At 41.2% G+C, this 16,841-nt stretch overlaps 1 protein-coding gene across 15 annotated transcripts in view; it reads right to left on the bottom strand.

The window, feature by feature from the left end:
• Positions 1-16,841, bottom strand: part of EHBP1 (EH domain binding protein 1) — a 226,290-nt gene that overhangs the window by 121,963 nt on the left and 87,486 nt on the right. For 9 of the 15 annotated variants that reach the window (XM_055713338.1, XM_055713345.1, XM_055713344.1 and 6 more), the window contains exons 6-9: positions 16,006-16,187; positions 12,943-13,082; positions 6,772-6,876; positions 5,947-6,069 (exon numbers count right to left, since the gene is read on the bottom strand). In XM_055713338.1, the coding sequence (XP_055569313.1) occupies positions 5,947-6,069; positions 6,772-6,876; positions 12,943-13,082; positions 16,006-16,187 (550 nt within the window). The remainder of the gene's footprint in view (positions 1-5,946; positions 6,070-6,771; positions 6,877-12,942; positions 13,083-16,005; positions 16,188-16,841) is intronic. The other 6 variants (XM_055713351.1, XM_055713350.1, XM_055713349.1 and 3 more) reach the window with 1 other exon arrangement.

Consider the following 16,841-nt stretch of genomic DNA (forward strand, 5'->3'; position numbering starts at 1 on the left):
AACCAAAATTTTTGCTACTTATACTTTGCTCAAATCTTAAAATATTTTATCGAGAGTGCACTACTACAAATACGTGCTTCTGCAACTGCATATGACAGATCAACTGCAACTGCACATGAATCTGTCAATAAATACACATTATCACGTCTGAGCAAAACTTGCTGATAACTCACCAGCAGTATTCAAACAAATGTTACTAGAAGTTATGTCAGTAATATTTCCTGAAATTAAAAACATTCAGGGAAACAATCTCTTGAAACTATACTGTACACTTCTTTTAATTTGCTTTTAACAGTCTCCTGGGAACAAGTTAAATGCTTGTTTAAGTCTGACAGATTTTAAGGGGCAATGCAAATGGTTTCTGCAATTCTTTCTATTTCAACACTATGGATCAAGTGCTGTAACCCTAACTAGGACAAAATTCTCCTGTTCATTAGCTCAACAGTACCTACAGGTTTGGCCTTACACACACAGTGTTGCAGATCAGCACTCAGAGACCTCTGGCTTACTATTAATTAAAAGATTTCACCAAATCCTACACACAGGGTAAAATAAAAAGAGCTTCTAAAAATATCATTTTCAAGACACTTTCACAGGCAGAATTTTGTAGGGGCTCAACCAGAACTCACTTGGCTGCTCATTCTCTCTCCTGTTGCCATCCAGGACACTATTTTTCCCCTCTCTGCTTCCTTCAGTGTCCCCACAGGAGGGAGAGTCCCCACGAGGGTCCCCACCCAGGCTATCTCCTATGGGGTCCCTGAAACCCTTTAGGACAGGCTCTTACGTCAAGTGTCAGTCATCACTTCATGAGCCTCTCTGTAACACCTTAAATTGCTGGGATGGTGACTCAACAACACTGCTCTTAAAGCCACAGGCACTGCCACCTTCTCTGTAACAAAGACACTCATATATTCTCAAGGACCTAATGACATTGGGAAGTACACTTGGGGAAGATGTACATATAACAGCTTAAAAGGGGTTTATTTCCCTCTTCAAGCTGATGTTACACTAAGGAGTCGACACGTATTTCCCTGCTTCCCCCTAATTATTAAGCATGCCTGAAAACACCGGACTCCAGTCTCTACTGGAACTCATTTTTTTAATTGCAGTTCTCTACACTGATATAAAAAAAAAAGGGGGGGAGGAAAAAGATGCTTGCAGTTTGGCACTCCAAGGGTCAAACACACAATAATTTTACATGGTTAAGTAATAAAGCCACAGGGGTAGGAGTGACAAGAGGAGATGTAGAAGTATTACTACAGCAGAAGCACCAGTGACTCTGGTGCCAGATTCTGGAAACATTACTTGCCCTGACTCCACTGAGAAAGGCTGCTCGTGATAGTAATCATTCTGGCACTACCCATCTGCACAATCAGCCTTCTAGTTCCCAGAGGATCTCCAAAAATCACCCTGCCCTTCAACCCACTTGCCTTTTGTAACACAAACATATTGTGACACATCTCTTAAAAAACAAACAAACCCCCCACCAAAACATTACACATAGCACTTTCCCCTTGGCAGGGGATGAAAGACCAAGCCACATGTGAAAGGTATTTAGTTATGCCATTTACCGCACTACTGGCAGGCACACGGTCACAACGGTGATGTGAGCAGTGTAACAAACAGTGCAGAATAAAAACGTAACTTCCCAGTACTTCTAGAAAGCATAATGATGAGCCTCCCTATAAGCCACTAATGATTTTCTATTACTTTTATTAATACTCACACCAGCAACACATCACACTTCACAAGAAATTCAAGGAGAAGGGACAGAGTAATCATTTTCCTCTGCATTGGTTCTTGTACCGCTCTCCTTAGGACTATCCCAGAAGGATGCTGGGGTTTGGCACTGCGTTGTAGTACTGTTCTCATTTGCAGCGTACCACATGCTGCAAGGAGCTCAGAAGTCTCACACAAAGCAATGAAACCCATTGGTAAGGTAAATGCTGTTTTAAATGAAAGGGGGAGGCAGTGCCAGCAAATACTTATGCTCATGTCTCAGGTGTGTTGCAGGAAACTTGTATTGGTCATATGCAACTTCACAATTTGCATGCCCCACCTAATTAAAAAAACATCTGGAGCACTGAAAGCATGTTGTTGTTTTCTACTTGCATTTGCTGTATATGTTTACCTCCAAGTAAAATATTCTGCACAAAAATTAACTGATTTTAGAGTTCTGTTGTAACGTGACTAAAAGACACTCCAAGAGGCAGCCCCCATATGATCACCTGTACTGTCTAGCATAAAGCTGTGGAGATAGACTGTTCCAAGGGATTATTTTTGACTTCCCAGATTTCTAGTGTCTCGCTGACCTACTACGTACAAAGGGAATAAGCCTCAATTTGACATGCCAACCACAGAAACACAGCTGCAGATTTTTTTGAGGTGAGTTGCTCATACGCACATTCACTCCACTGTGTGTGTAAGATCACTTACACCAAGGGCTTTTTAAACCACAGCAGCATCCACAGGCAGCTTGCCGATGACCTCTGCCACGCACCGCACCCACAGCGTGCACAGGGATGCTGGGAGCACTCACACCTTTAGTTTCTCTCCACCCTGCATTCCCAGGGTGAGCTGATTACGGGATTAGGAAGATAGAGGGAAAGTAGCTGGATTGTGAACAGGCACAAGAAATATCTGTCTAGGAAACAGGTATCTACTGGCAAGTAATCCTCCCTTCTCTTTGAGTGATTGTCAATACATACATATTCATACCCTGGGTGACTCTAAGCACTCTTTCACTAAGCACACAGGTTACAGGCTTGATAGGAATATCTCTGCCAAATGGCACATCATGCCTCCTAATGTCTTGTGGCAAAATACTCAGGGAAGGAAGCTCCAGATGGCTGCTCTGTACATCTTGGGGAAATTAAGTAACAAATTCTATGGAAAGACTCCGAACTTTCAAAAAGTCTAAATTCAAGAATTTGCTTGTCTAGATGAAAAGATAAAGCAGAGTAACATGTAGTAAATAGAAAAATACTTCATCCCTGCCCATAGAAAAGGTTCATCTCCTGATTTAAACACATCACAAGACAAGTGAAACAGGTAATGAGACTCTTTCAGCCTGTAGAAGAAAGCCTGCCTTAAACTCCTGAACCTCTGTCATGCTCTCAGGCTCCTGTGGGGGCCACCAAAAAGGTCACATTCATGTAAAGATGCAAATGCAAACAGGCAGGCGTAGTCTCAAAGAACTTTCTAAAAAGAGATGGCAGCAACAGAAGTTCCACTGAGGTCTCAAAGACATGTCCTAACACGTGTGGGAATATACCTGTGGCCAGATGGGAAACAAACAGGGCAGCCTTCTGTGGGGGGGCAAGAGGGCGAGAACAGCTCCGGTGCTGCCTGGCTTCAACATGTAGTCCAAAACCAAGGGAAATCTCCCCAAAACAGTAAAGTCTAGGCACTCCCTGTGTAGAGACACCGATCCAATTAACCACAGACATACACAGCAGATTCCTGCTGTTGCTGAAGACCAGAGCTTTCTTATACGATTTGTCTCAGCACTGGTTTTCCCCCCTCAACTTTCTGTGAAGGAAGACAACTGGTGGAAAGGCACAGGTCCAGAAGGCCTAGCAAGGGAAGAGGAACACAACCACTGCCCGTTACAGGGACAAGAAAGCTCTGGAGTGGAAGGGCCAGTGCTTAGAGGGGTCTGAGGTGACCCGAAGAATCCCTGGGGAGCCACTGATCAAAGCAGAAGCTTTAAAAATGCCACACCAGATGTCCCGCTCTTGGTCTGACTGCCTGAAACACCTCAGATTTTCCACTCGGTTCTGTGCTCCAGGAAGACACGCTGCTGTCACATGAACCTGAGAGAAGCTCCATCCCTCCCAAATAAAAAGCACCTTATGACACAGTAGGAAGAATCTAGCGACACCCTGTTTATCAAAATCACTGTCGTGTTGTTGTACATTGACTGCTGCACGATGGTGACAGTGTGTGGGAGGACTGTTTGGTACACACACACCCAACAGCTCAGCACTGCTGTCCACAGCTGTGCAGATGGGACTCCTCTGGGGACCAACAGTCTGAGCCCTGGGACTGTCCCAGTACACAGAACAGGCCCAGAGGAACAGAGAAGTACCCATGACTGTAAATGATGATGGCAGTAAAGCCTAGGTCCCACCAAAGGGACCAGAACTGACTGAAAAAGCATGCCCCACATACCTCACGGGTCTTCTGGGAACATCAGCAGGCTGGTGTCTTGGCTGCAGGCTGCTCAGTGACCGTGACAGGTGTCAAGCTACTCTGGTGCTGTGAAACAACCCCAGTTTGCATCTCCCTGTCCCTGAGATGGGAAGGAACAGACTCTCAGCCCCTATATTCTGTGGCCAGAACACCTGCTGCTTTCTGCCAGAGCAGGTTCTCTCTGGAAAGGAAGGAAAAGCTGGGTTTGGAAGACAGCATTTTAGGTAGGATGGGATTTGTACAGCTTTCTCTGGGGAGAAGGGAGCTCTTCCTTCTAGAGCAGACAAGGAAGAAAGGAATATATGCTGAGTCTTGTAGAGCAAGTTGTGTGTGGACGTGTGATGTGTGTGGATGAGAATAGGTAATTCTGCCTCCTTCCGTGATCCTAAGGGAATTCACAGCCGAGGAACAGACAGGAAATGAAGCCAAAGATCCAGACACCAGAATGTAATCCGTACGTATTGGTATCTAGAAAGCAGAAGCAACTCCCTTCTGCAGCTCTAGAAACACCTAGTGACTTTTTAGGAGGGAGAAGAGGCCTGGGATAGCGGCTTTATGGCTTCAACAGCCAAACAGAAGACAGTGAAGTGTCCCTGTTTCAGAAACACAGGCTATGAGACTCCACAGCCAAAGTGCGACAGGACTTTGATTACCACCCACATCAGCCTCTCTGGACACCCAAGGCAGAAAAGCTGTGTTGTGAGTCAGCGTTCAGCTTGTCCAGAGAAAGAGAGTAACCCCAGGTGGAAACTGCAGCTCAGAAATGCATCCTCATCAGCCCTGGCGATAGCAGTCCCATGGCTGTACCCTGGGCTGCTCCTGCTCAGTGTGCTGCGTCTCTATTGCCACCACAGAGTGGCTCCTGCCATTTGGTCAAAGGTGGCAAACGCTCCTTGATAACTTCTGTGGGAAGAAAAGTCTTGGAGCTTTGAACAGAAGAAAAAAAAACAGTATGGCTTCAACCTTCAGAATTAACTATCGATTGGCATTCTGAGCAGCTGCAAAGTCAGTCAGTCATATACCCTTTTTTTTTTGTTTGATGACAGCAGAGGGAAGTCTGCATATCTGGATGTGGAGTTGGGGACAGCAGAGGTGCCTGCTGTCTTGGTGCTCCTTTCTGGCCTTACGGATGTAGTCTTATCAGATTAAAAACTTAGAGGGGCTGTATTTCTCACTCAAACAGAACAAGAATGGGCATGTTGGTCTGGAAAGGAGATTAACATCTGCCACGTGGTGTAAGGCACAATGCCAGATGGCTTAACTGAGGAAGCCATAAAAGCAAAAAAAAAAAAAGAAGAATTAAAGAGATAAAATTAAATTATAATAATGAAGATTAGTGCTAACCAAGAATAGCTGTGATGCAGTGAAGACTGCAGTGATGGAAATTCTGATATAAAACAGCATCCACATGGAACGCTTGTATTTACTATTCGCTACAAGAGGCACCAGACAGTATGTGTTGCTCATTTATACCACAGGAGGTGAGTAATAGTAACACACCTGATAGGTCTAAAAGTCTGGTTCAACTCTTAGCTGGTAGCCCCCGGTGGCAAATACACATAAGCATGTGACTCAAACGATAAATCCATTTTCCAGTGGCAACCGGATTACTGCTACGACTACCTCAGTACTGCACGCAACAAGTGTACTTAATGAAAACAACATTTTCATTTGTAGCCCTGCAAAAAAAAAAAATCAGGTTTCATTAAGCATCTGCAATTAGCAATTAATTATGTGAAACAAATCTATTACCTTCCACATCAGGGTCTCCAAATGGATTTAATTCTGTTGTGTCTGGATCGCCAAAAGGGTTTGTAGTAGAGTTGGCCAGGTCTTGCTCCTCTTCATCCAGAAAATTAAGTTTATTGATAAGCTCTACAAACAAGTTGGAATATTGTTTTAATATAGATATAAACTGTTCATCTAACACATTTCAAGCTCAAAAACCCCTGTTACCAACAGTCCCTTGAAACACTGCACCAGAGTATGGCACGAACTGCACAGCTAAGCTAATGCACTTCGGTAAGTACACCAACAAAGGAGGAAAAAAAAAGTGAAATGAATGAAACTTCTATTCATTGATTAGAATATCACATAACAGAAATGACTACTAAGACAACCTTCTATTATCTTCACTAAATAAATGTTGCAGACATCTCTATCAAGCTTAATACAGTGATTTCTTTTTGATTGTTCACATACATGTTATCTACTGGCAAGAAATTTTAATTTTTGGATGTAACATGCACACAAAATCAGAGAGGAGACATTTTAGAAAGGTCAGGTATTACTGACTGCACAGCTAGGGGCTCGGGGTCTGGCGGTGGTTTGGGGTTTTTTTGGGTAAATTTTTTTTCTTTCTTGTTCATTATCAGATGACAACAGAGCTGTAGAGGAGATAGGCTCTTTCTCTATCATGTTGTTACCTGTTGGATGCACTACAAATTACTGAGAGTCATGCTGGGTGGAAGCACAGAGATAAAACTGACAGCTGAATACAAGCAGGAGTCAAAAGGTAACGGGTCACAGTAAATACAGACAATCAGAAACAGAAAGAAAGGAGGAAAGCTCATAGACCTTCAGAGGAACTGGCTGATTTAGCTGAAGGCATATTTGCTCGCTTTATGCGGTCATCTTGATCTTCATCTAAGCTGCTCAGAGCATTCAACTGGTTTACAATTTCTGTAAATAGAAGCCAGTCAAGACAAACGTAAGGCAAGGGCATTTAATGAAACAGAAGTGGAAACTGTTACTAGAAAGAGAGCCAGCGAGGAAGAGACAGGGTAAAAGAGAAGACGGAGTTAATTAAAAGAATACATTTAGAACAAGTCCTTACAACGATATACCTACAGCAAAGCACCTGTGTAGGTGCTTCAGTGATAATTTAACAAGAAATCCAGTTAACAGACAAACAAAACCTTGCCGGATTCCTGGTGTCAGCAACAGTAATTAGTTTTATGAGGATGAGTATGCACATCAGATCAAAACTTAGATGTACTAGATACAATTTAAAGACTTTTCCTGCTCGTGAGGAAAACCTGAATTTTAAACCATTGTCAATTAACACAAAACAGCCCCAGAATAACTCACCTCTCTCTCAAAACCTTAAAGCTACAGAAAACTAATGCATACATATGTATTTTATATATTGTATTTATTTATTTATACACACACATTCTGATTATTTAACATTTACACTCAGTCACCACTACATTCTGACCTACAAGCTGAATTTATTTAATAGTTCTAAAAGATATGATCAGTATTGTGCTATGAGAATGCATACTGAATGTATGTATTGGTTGAATTTGCCACTGACATGCTATGTAAGTAATACCTTACTGTTTGGTAAAATCCTATTTCACCTGCTATCCACAGTGGAGAGCTCTGAACTGCCATGAACTAATAATTTTTAAAATCTATTAATGTTTAATTCTAGCCAAGACATTGACGCCCCCATAATTCTGGAAGGAAAGCAAGAAACAAAAACCAACTAGGTCTTAGTGTCTTCTGGCCCAAGGGGAAAAATTCCTCTCTGATCCTCCCCCTTAAGTAGTCCCATCCACAGCATTGAACAAATAAATTCCTGTAGTAATGGGGACTGAGCCTGGGGCATCTCTGAAAGGCCTCATGCATAGCTTACTGTGGGGAGTCTCCCTCATCCTTCCAGCTGACAAACAGGCAGGAGAAGCCTGTGCAGGAGAGACGATCCTGCTTGTTGAACATCATTGCCCCTCTGACAGGTTTTTTCATCTCCCGTCTCTTCCCAATGAAATAAATGGATGATGTCTTCTGGTGTCATCAGTGAAGCTAAAGCCACTTAGATGCCTTTACTGCACACTTCTCATGCCAATCATTCTTGGATTTCCTTCAAACTTCAATTCCTTGTGTACACAAGAGGTTACTTTCTAACGCTTTCAGTTCGCTGCTGTCCTGAACTTGACTTTTTCCTCATGTGGCTTTTGTTTGGGAAAGCGAGTGTTTGTCACTGGCTCTCATAGACTTTGTTCTATGCACTAGTTACAAGCAGCAAGATGCCTGACTGAGCTGAAAATTCAGTAGCGCTGTGATTGTCCCAACTGCTGGTGCCCACAGACAACCTGAACTTCCTAGCAAGGGGGAATCGTGCTTTTAAATCACCCAGCAACACCTTCACCAGTCAACACACTGGCACAACTCTTCATTTCATGCCTTCACAGACAGGATAAAGAACCTGAAGCCAAAAGCAGAGTCCAGAACCTGAAAATATTTCAGTCATATGGGTAAAAACTTCTTTCCCAAATTTAAACTGTTTTGCAAAGATATGCCAATCTGCAAATTACCAAGTGAAATGATCTATTCTGCCAATATCTATTGGACATAACCTATTGTGACGATGACAAAGCCACAGCAGAATTCCTCTTAAGCACACCTCCTTAACTGTTCTTGACCTTAAAGCAAAAATCTGCTTAGATGGGATTATGTTTATATCTACACAAAGTTGATTCCACCATCCTAATTTCCTTATTTTTAGCTCCAACAAAACAAGAGTAGTGTCCTAAACAGTAACACCAAAACTGCCCCAAAACCCTTAACTTTCTCAGTATGCAACGCCATGTACACCTTAGAGATCAGAACAATGCAATACTATCTTCTGGGAATTTTTAAGAGTCAAGATACACAATGGAAAATACTTTGCTATACTCAAATAAAACAGAGCTGACCTTATAAAATACTAGTGCAAACGAATTACTAGTTTAAACCAGGCTGAGATGCTGACATGATTTACAATTTATTATGCCAGCATATGGAAAAAAAAGCCCCAAAACAATTACTATTCAGTTTTTATTGTCAGAAAATAACAAATTAAGTTCAGAGCTTTAAAAAGAGGGAATTCTTTGATGTGGTCTGAATCACCTGGTCCCATCTGCCAACCTAAACATCCATATGCACTACAATGTTTCTCATTACAATATTAAATGGTTTATGTCATATTTTGGAGTGTAGAAATGGTAGGTTAGAGATTTACGTCCTATATTATCTTTTATAAATCTCATTATCTACAAACATATATTAGCTTGTTCTACAAGTATGTCATATAAATCACTGGTTCAGGGTTTGGAGGCGGGTGTGGTTTTTTTTCATCCTTCTCTCTTGCTCTTCGTTTGTTGTGTTTGTTTTTTCTTTAAGCAGCGTGGTGCTACTGACAAAAAAGAGCAAATGTACCAGAAGTTTACATCAGAGGTACGGTTTCCCAAATGGCAAGAAAGGGCTACACAAATTGCTCTGCAGAAGCCTGCTCTTGAAATATGCTGGGATTCAGACTTCTGCAACCGGTAGCACATGGCCACACTGCTGAGTCCATGTGGTGCCCCAGGACAGTCACCGTGCTCCTGTGCAAATGGAGCAGGAGGCAACTATCAACTTCAGCATGAGGCTTTAAGTATCAATTAAAACATTAAGAGAAGCAATGCATTTATTACTAACTACCCTGAGTTTGTGAGCTATGAGCCATATTTCTTCAAGTACATTGGGATGCCTTGTCTTCAACTGAAGACTAAGGACAGGACAATTCTGAGAGGTTTAAATTAATCTATATTAACACATAGAAACAAAATATTTGAAACATATTTCATGGCTACAAACATCATTATCAGCTTCACACAAAACAGAGATAGGTGGAGATAAAGCTTTTACGCGTAAAAAAATTAAGCAAGAAATATTGGGAAGGAAGGGGAAAAAAGCCTGTGGCCGAGGGAGTTTTTTTTAATGTGAAAAGTAGTGCTTTGAGTGGAAAACATCTTTCAGTCTGATCTTAAGGTCAGTTGTATGACAACAGTTCCCATGTTGACCACATCAAATTTCACAGTGCTTTTGAGGTAGGTCAGTATTGCACCACTTATTTCATAGCTGAAGAAAGAGAGGCAGAGATACTCACCCCAAGTTAGGCAACGCATCAAGGAAGAGGAGCAGCGTTTCCTAACTCACCTGCACCACCTACAGCCCCATGCAGCAGGTCTCCCTTGTTCTCCTAGCGGTGGATATATTTGTTCACCTATAAAGCTGCAACTTTGGGCCAAATTAAAAAAAAACAAAAAACTTTTGTATGCTGTGAAAAGGAACAATCTCTGTGACAAAGATTTGCAGCCAATCTTGCAGCTGTGACTTGAGGACAAGATTTCGGTCATCAAGACATCCAACGTTTCTGTGAGAAGACTGAGCCAAATGTAGGATAATAATCCCTTCTGCTTTACTACTCACACTTCACTTTTTCAAAGCTCGCTTACAAATATTAACCATGTCATGCTCCCATCATTCCCGTGAGGTGGTTATAGCCAGTACCCCCTTTTTACAGTTGGGAAGACAGGCGCACTGAGGTGCAATGATTTGCCGCAGGGGACTCTGAGTCAGTGAAGGCATTCCAGCTTGCTCGGCTGCCAACACCCTAACACAGCAACAGATGAGAAAACGTTGGTAGCAGCAAGCTTTCAAAAGGGTTATGTAACTTCCTCAATTAACTTTACGGGATCCTGCAAACCCAATTATTTTTGATAGAAATTTTAGAAAGAGTACTTCACTACATCAGTTTTGCTTCATTTCCTTCTTTCTGTATTTCCTTCTGTTCTTCTGCAGTGATTCCCACCTTTTTTCCCTTGGTTCCTCAGCTCTTCTCCTTACGTTTTATTATTTTTTCCATTCATTATATTTATTACAGGAGTCACTCCAGCTGCCCGTCTTGAACACATGTTGAAATAGATCCTTTAAATTTTATTTATTAATGTTTACTTACTGTCCTGTGTTTTACGTTCTCCCATTTGCTAGGAAAGCTATGTGCACTCATTCTCCTTCCACATCCCTCCCATCCCTCTCCTTGTCTAATGTGGGAAAAGCTAGCCAGGCTAAGGAAGCAACTCAGATGTTGTAGCCAACTCAAGAAAAAGTCCAAGGCTGACCTTTCCCCGCTCAGGTTCCCTTAGTGATGCATCCACAGAAAGTCCAACCCAACCCTCCCATCTGGTCTCATCAGAACAGGCTGCACAATGAGCAGATACACTGTAGTTCAGGAGCATTGCTTCTGCCTTTCAGCTAGGTGTCGTAATGTTTGCTTAGAACAGGTAATTTTGGCCTTTATAACAACAGACGGAAAGCTGAAATGCCTCTAAAACAACTCGAGTGAGGACCTTGTGTGGCACATCAGAGAGCTCACCCCTCCCTGTCTCCAGGAATGTTCACTACATAGCCAAAGGACAGCGGACAGACTAGTCTAATCTACATCAGCTTTTTGCTTGTTCAGGAATGGTTTGGCCTGTTTAGATGCTGAACGCTGAAGAAAAAAATAAAATCACTAAAGTTGAAGACCAAGATCTGCTACTTTTTAACTGATGTCCTTCTGCACCTGGGTTTTCCATAGCAGTCCTCAGTGCAGTGTCTAGGCATTCTCAATAAAACACTTCTGCACAACCGTGCATACAGACTTTACCTAGCCACCTCTTTCTGTGTGCTTCCCTTCTCTCTGAATAATCGGATGGCCTGGGTTTGGTGTTCTGACCCGCACCTGAATTGTCCTGGTTACACTGAGAAATGAGAAGATGACCTTGCAGAATGATTTCAGTGTGGCCAGACCGATACATGTCGCCTCTCTGACCAAGAAGACATTATCTCTGTTTCTCAAATAATTCATTCTGGACTTTGCAATCTGCTCTGCACCAGACGCATACAGCATAAGTAGAGATTTGGTCAGGGTACAAAATGTTTAATGGAATATGTAAAGCAGGGAGAAAACAAATTTGCATCTTTTCACAACACCAAGTTTAACTAAGTAATAACTACTTCAGGCTGAACCTTTCAATTGCAATGAAAACTCAAAAAGAAGTGATGAAAGTAATGTTTTATAACAGCAAACCAACGTTCCTCTGCATTTTCAAGAACATATTTGACAATTCACTTCTCTGCTTGGAATGCTCTTCCCCACCTTAAAGAAGGATCCCTTTAGTTCAACAAACATTTTTAAAGAGCACTGCCAGGCATGAAGGCTGGCACCAGAAGTTAATTTGTCTTTCCCTGATTCTTTTACAGTAAAGAATCTAAAGTAAAGTTCCTACAGAACTCCTCTGGAGCAGTACTACATAATGATCTCTACCAACAATTTAACATCATCACATCCTGATCTGACTTGCATCGATTAGTTCAGCTATCCTGGACACACTAACATCAGCAATTCCAATGTGGTTATACTATCTCACTTCAAACAACTTTACCATCAAATTGCGTTAAAGTCCTTTAACATTCTCCTGATTCCATTTCCATGAAGCACCCCCAACCAAAAGGCAGAAGTACACCGCCTGGAATTACCATGTTATTGAGCAGAACCCCAGCACCTACCCATGGCACAACTCATTTCGCAGTTATTCTCACAAACTGTCTTCATTATTTCACTTCAGCTCATCCTCCTGTCTTTTCACTCACTGACCCTTTTCCTCCACCTTTTTACTCCTCTGTTCATACCGGTTCTTTGCTTCCCTAAAATGCTACCTACTTAGTGCATTCTCTCCTAAAATCAGGAGAAACACATGCACATTCAAAGCAATGCTCTCATATTCACAAATACTAAACTTTGCAGAGTTATGAATGGGTCCCCCTTCAATCAAACTATCCTAAATTTTATTTTGGTTGAGATTTCGTTAAATATAGCGTAAGGATAAAATCCATGGAATGCAACTGGCAAGTAGCAAAGGAATTATATTTTACTATCCCTGTGGCAAAACCAACCTGTAATTTTTGCAGCCTTTTCCTCTTGATTCACTCTGTTTCCTTCATCTTCTTCATTGTCTTCCTCAAAATCATCTAGATTTCCAATATCAGCTTGTTTCATACTCATCAAACTAGCCAGGCTTTGCATGTCTTCATCCCTAAATAACAGAGTTCAAAACAGGCATTAAAATGCAGCCTGTTAATACCACATCTGATACTGACACATTATTAAAAAAATCTTTAAATATTTTTATGCTTTCTTTTTTTCTTCAGGGAAGTCTCTGATCTCAGATCTGATCTTGAGTATAGGGAAAGAACAAAATGAGTACACTTATGTATATTGATTTCTGAAGGGAAAGTTTTATACTAACAAAATTCTAAAGGGTAAAACCAGTGCTGCCTTGCACGAAGAGTCAATTTGACGACTGCTTCCTAAAATTTTAAAGCAGCCCAGACATGCTAGTAAACACCTATCTGGTGGTCTTCAGTTAAAATGGAAATGTTTTGTCAGACCTACTGTCCACATGCTGCATGTGACATCTATCACTACATTCATTCAGAACTCCTGACACTGTTACAGAAATTAAAATTCCTTTCCTAAATATCTGAATTCATTAACAAGATCAAAGCCCATTACATATCAAAGCCCAATTTCAATTCTTATTTGACTGTATCGCATACACACATATCTTTCACAGAACTGTACCTTTCATATGAAATGTATGTTTGATGAAAAGGTGACAGCAGGCAGAGATTCAGAGAAATGGATGTTCTATGTTTGTTTCACAAAACCCCAAGATTTTTGAAGTACATGATGTCATTCTTGGAGCAACAGTAATCTTACCTCTTCTCTTTTAAAACCATTTCAATAGGTTTATTGGGATTAATAAATTATTTTTTTTGGCTCCTTACAGTAGGACAGACTGGGGATTGCCTGGAGCACCTCTGCTGAAAACAGTCTGGGGACCCCGGTAACAAGCAAGCTCTAGGAGAGTCGGCACCACGCCCTGACAGCCAAAGGAGGGAAAAGCATCCTGAGATGCACCGAAACAGGACCATGAGCCACAGACTGAGGGAAGTCATGACCCTCATTTACTCGGACTGCATCTAGGGTACTGCGTTCAGTGTTGGGTCCCACAGTACAGGAAAAGGTGTTGATGAACTGGAGTGGTATTAATAAATATAAAATCAGTAACTACCAGAAGTCACAAAGACCTTTCTGTTCATGCAGAATCCTCAAGGTTTCATCTTCCTGTTTTGATAACCAATAGGTCAAATCGACTCTTTAAGCACAGGGGAAAAAATGTAGCATCCTATAACTGCATTGACGGGCAGGCTTTTTTATGCACCAAGACAAAAAGCTGGGAGCAGTTAGCACACAGATCTTGTACATCAGCTGTTCACATAAAGTTTATAAATTAAAAAGTCTCTGAAGTACTATTTCTTTTTACTGTCCTTTCTGCACCCATACTTCAAAATATTGTTACCTGTGTTTTAGAAATAAGATGATTTTTGGTATTGCACAGCAATAGGCTGCAGTATTTTCTTTATAAAATGCATAAAATAAAAGTGCCTCTCACTTTATGAAACTACTGCAGCTTATAAGGGATGTAAGCAAGCCTTGGCCTAGCTACCTTGTCTTGCACGTTCATGTATCTGGTACCTGAATTCTCTCTTTTATACTGACTAGTAAGACAGTCTCTATTTACACACACTAGAAACCAATGCTTTCACAAACCACAGCTTTTTGCTTTTCCCCGCCCCTCCAGGTCCATGGTTCAGAGCAATATTAAAGCCCTGTTGTTAACTTACACTCTACTTGAATTACAGTCTCCAGCCTGAAATCTATTGATTTCAATGAGAAGAAGGTACATGTGATGCTAAATGGATCAGCTTTTACAAATTATGGCCTCAAAACCCACTAAGAGCCTAGTATAGCTAGCTACTGTATAGTTCACGGATAAGAGGTTATCAGATACTTCTTCATTCCCATTTTCAGCTGCAATGTCACATTAAACCACAGCTAAATACTTCAAAATGTAATTCTTATATGGTACGTCAAACTGTGGTTCACAACAGGTTAATGAGAGAAGGGAAACAGTAATAGTTAATAGTAATGCACCTGTGGTTTTCAAAGCACGCAGACAAAAAACGTTTCTGTGTCAAAGTATATACCTTAAAGCTGCTCATGAAACAGTGTTGGGGCACTTGTATTGCAGTGGGCAGTGTCTACAAGTGCATTCAGAATACTGTAAGCTAGAAGTAAGCAGCCCTTTGGAGGGAAAAATAAATTTAAAAAGACGTAAAAGAACCACTAAAGCAGTAGTTTCCCCATCTACCTCTTTTTGTTCTGCCATTGTTACATTTCCATATTCTAGAGACAAAAAGGAAAGGCAAAACAGGATGGCTGATAAACCATCCATCCTCCAGCCACACAAAGTTCTCAACATCTGGCATTTTGAATCTGACAGAAATTGCATGAGAGGTTATAGGATCTGCAAAAATTATCTGTACCCTCTGCCCTTCAAAGGCTGTTGAAATAAGGGACAGAACCAAGCGAGCGAGTAGAGGGAGTGGTGATCAGTGCCCAGCTGAACTCTTTTCATGGGAAGTTCTTGTGTTCAACCCAAAATCTTACTTCTGACTCCACCCTCTCTCACCTTACAGCTGGCTTTGTCCTTCTTTCACTCTTTGTAAAATATAAATAGGTGAAATAGAAGTAAGTTCTCCTTCTCACATTTCCCTTGCAGTCTGCTAAAGGTATTGTTGGATGAACACACACACGCACACAAACGTATATTCCTGCTGATTTCAGACCTGTAGATATTTTTAAGCTGCTGTCATTTAAAATGTCTGTAAGGGTAGAGGACAAGCTGCTTGTCTCTGAAGAACACAAGACTAAAATCAGAGTAAGAAACGACTTTTACTCAGCTAAGAAACTAAGTATGGCAGGAATGATAGGTATGCTGAAGGATACTCTCAAATTCTGCCATTGTATACAGAAAGAGCTCTTTATCCAAAGAATTCTTTGAAAAGCAACACAAAGCAGGCTATCTGGTTTAAAAAAACAAAACAACTTACGTGGCTTTTCCTTCCCTCAGGAAAATACAAGACAAAGAGAACTGTAGTGTGGCAGATACCACTTTCTTAGACAAAGGCTTGAATTTTAACTTGACATCTGTCTGTGTAGGCATGGGGCTTGCATATTGCTTCATGTTGATGCTGCTGGTGGCAAGCGCTTTTCTGCGTCCAGAAGGAGATTCCTGAAAACAAAGGAAAAACAAAACTTATGCAAAAGGTGCTGTTACACTAAAACCTGCACGTGCACAAAAAAAATTATACTGATTAAGCCTGCATAATTCTTTTTTTCTAGTACACAGGCAGCAGGGATTGCTATGGTCCTTTCTAGAGACAGAAGTCCATTTCTTAAGCTAGGTCAGCCACTAATGGCTCTCTGGATCTTTCCTTATTGCAACAGAAAAAAAAGGTTATTCATTGCGATCAGTGGCCTTCCATATGAGATCCTAGATCTTCAACAGCTTGAGCTTGTAGCAGCATCCACAGCACACATCCATTTCAGCAAGTGGGAACGGATCTCCATTCCTTCTGTGGCAAACTGGACTAGTATTGTCCAAACTTGGATAGTCCCGGAGTAGGACTTCCAACCTATGGAAACCATGGCTTTCAATCACACATATATTTCTTTACATAGCAGCATGAAGCCATCAAATTGGTATTTTGAACTGCTATCTATGTTCAATGCTCAAACATAATGCCTGAATATTTTTCAAAGCAATAGTACTTCTCAGTAGTGTTGTACATGTTCTACCAAGAGTGACAGGTTTCTGAAATTAAGGTTGACAATGTTTCCAAAAATATTGATAAAATTTTTCAAGGAAAAAATAAAAAGCAAAAAA

The sequence above is a fragment of the Falco cherrug genome, chromosome 6, assembly GCF_023634085.1.
Source record: "Falco cherrug isolate bFalChe1 chromosome 6, bFalChe1.pri, whole genome shotgun sequence".
In the NCBI taxonomy this organism is placed as follows: domain Eukaryota; kingdom Metazoa; phylum Chordata; class Aves; order Falconiformes; family Falconidae; genus Falco; species Falco cherrug.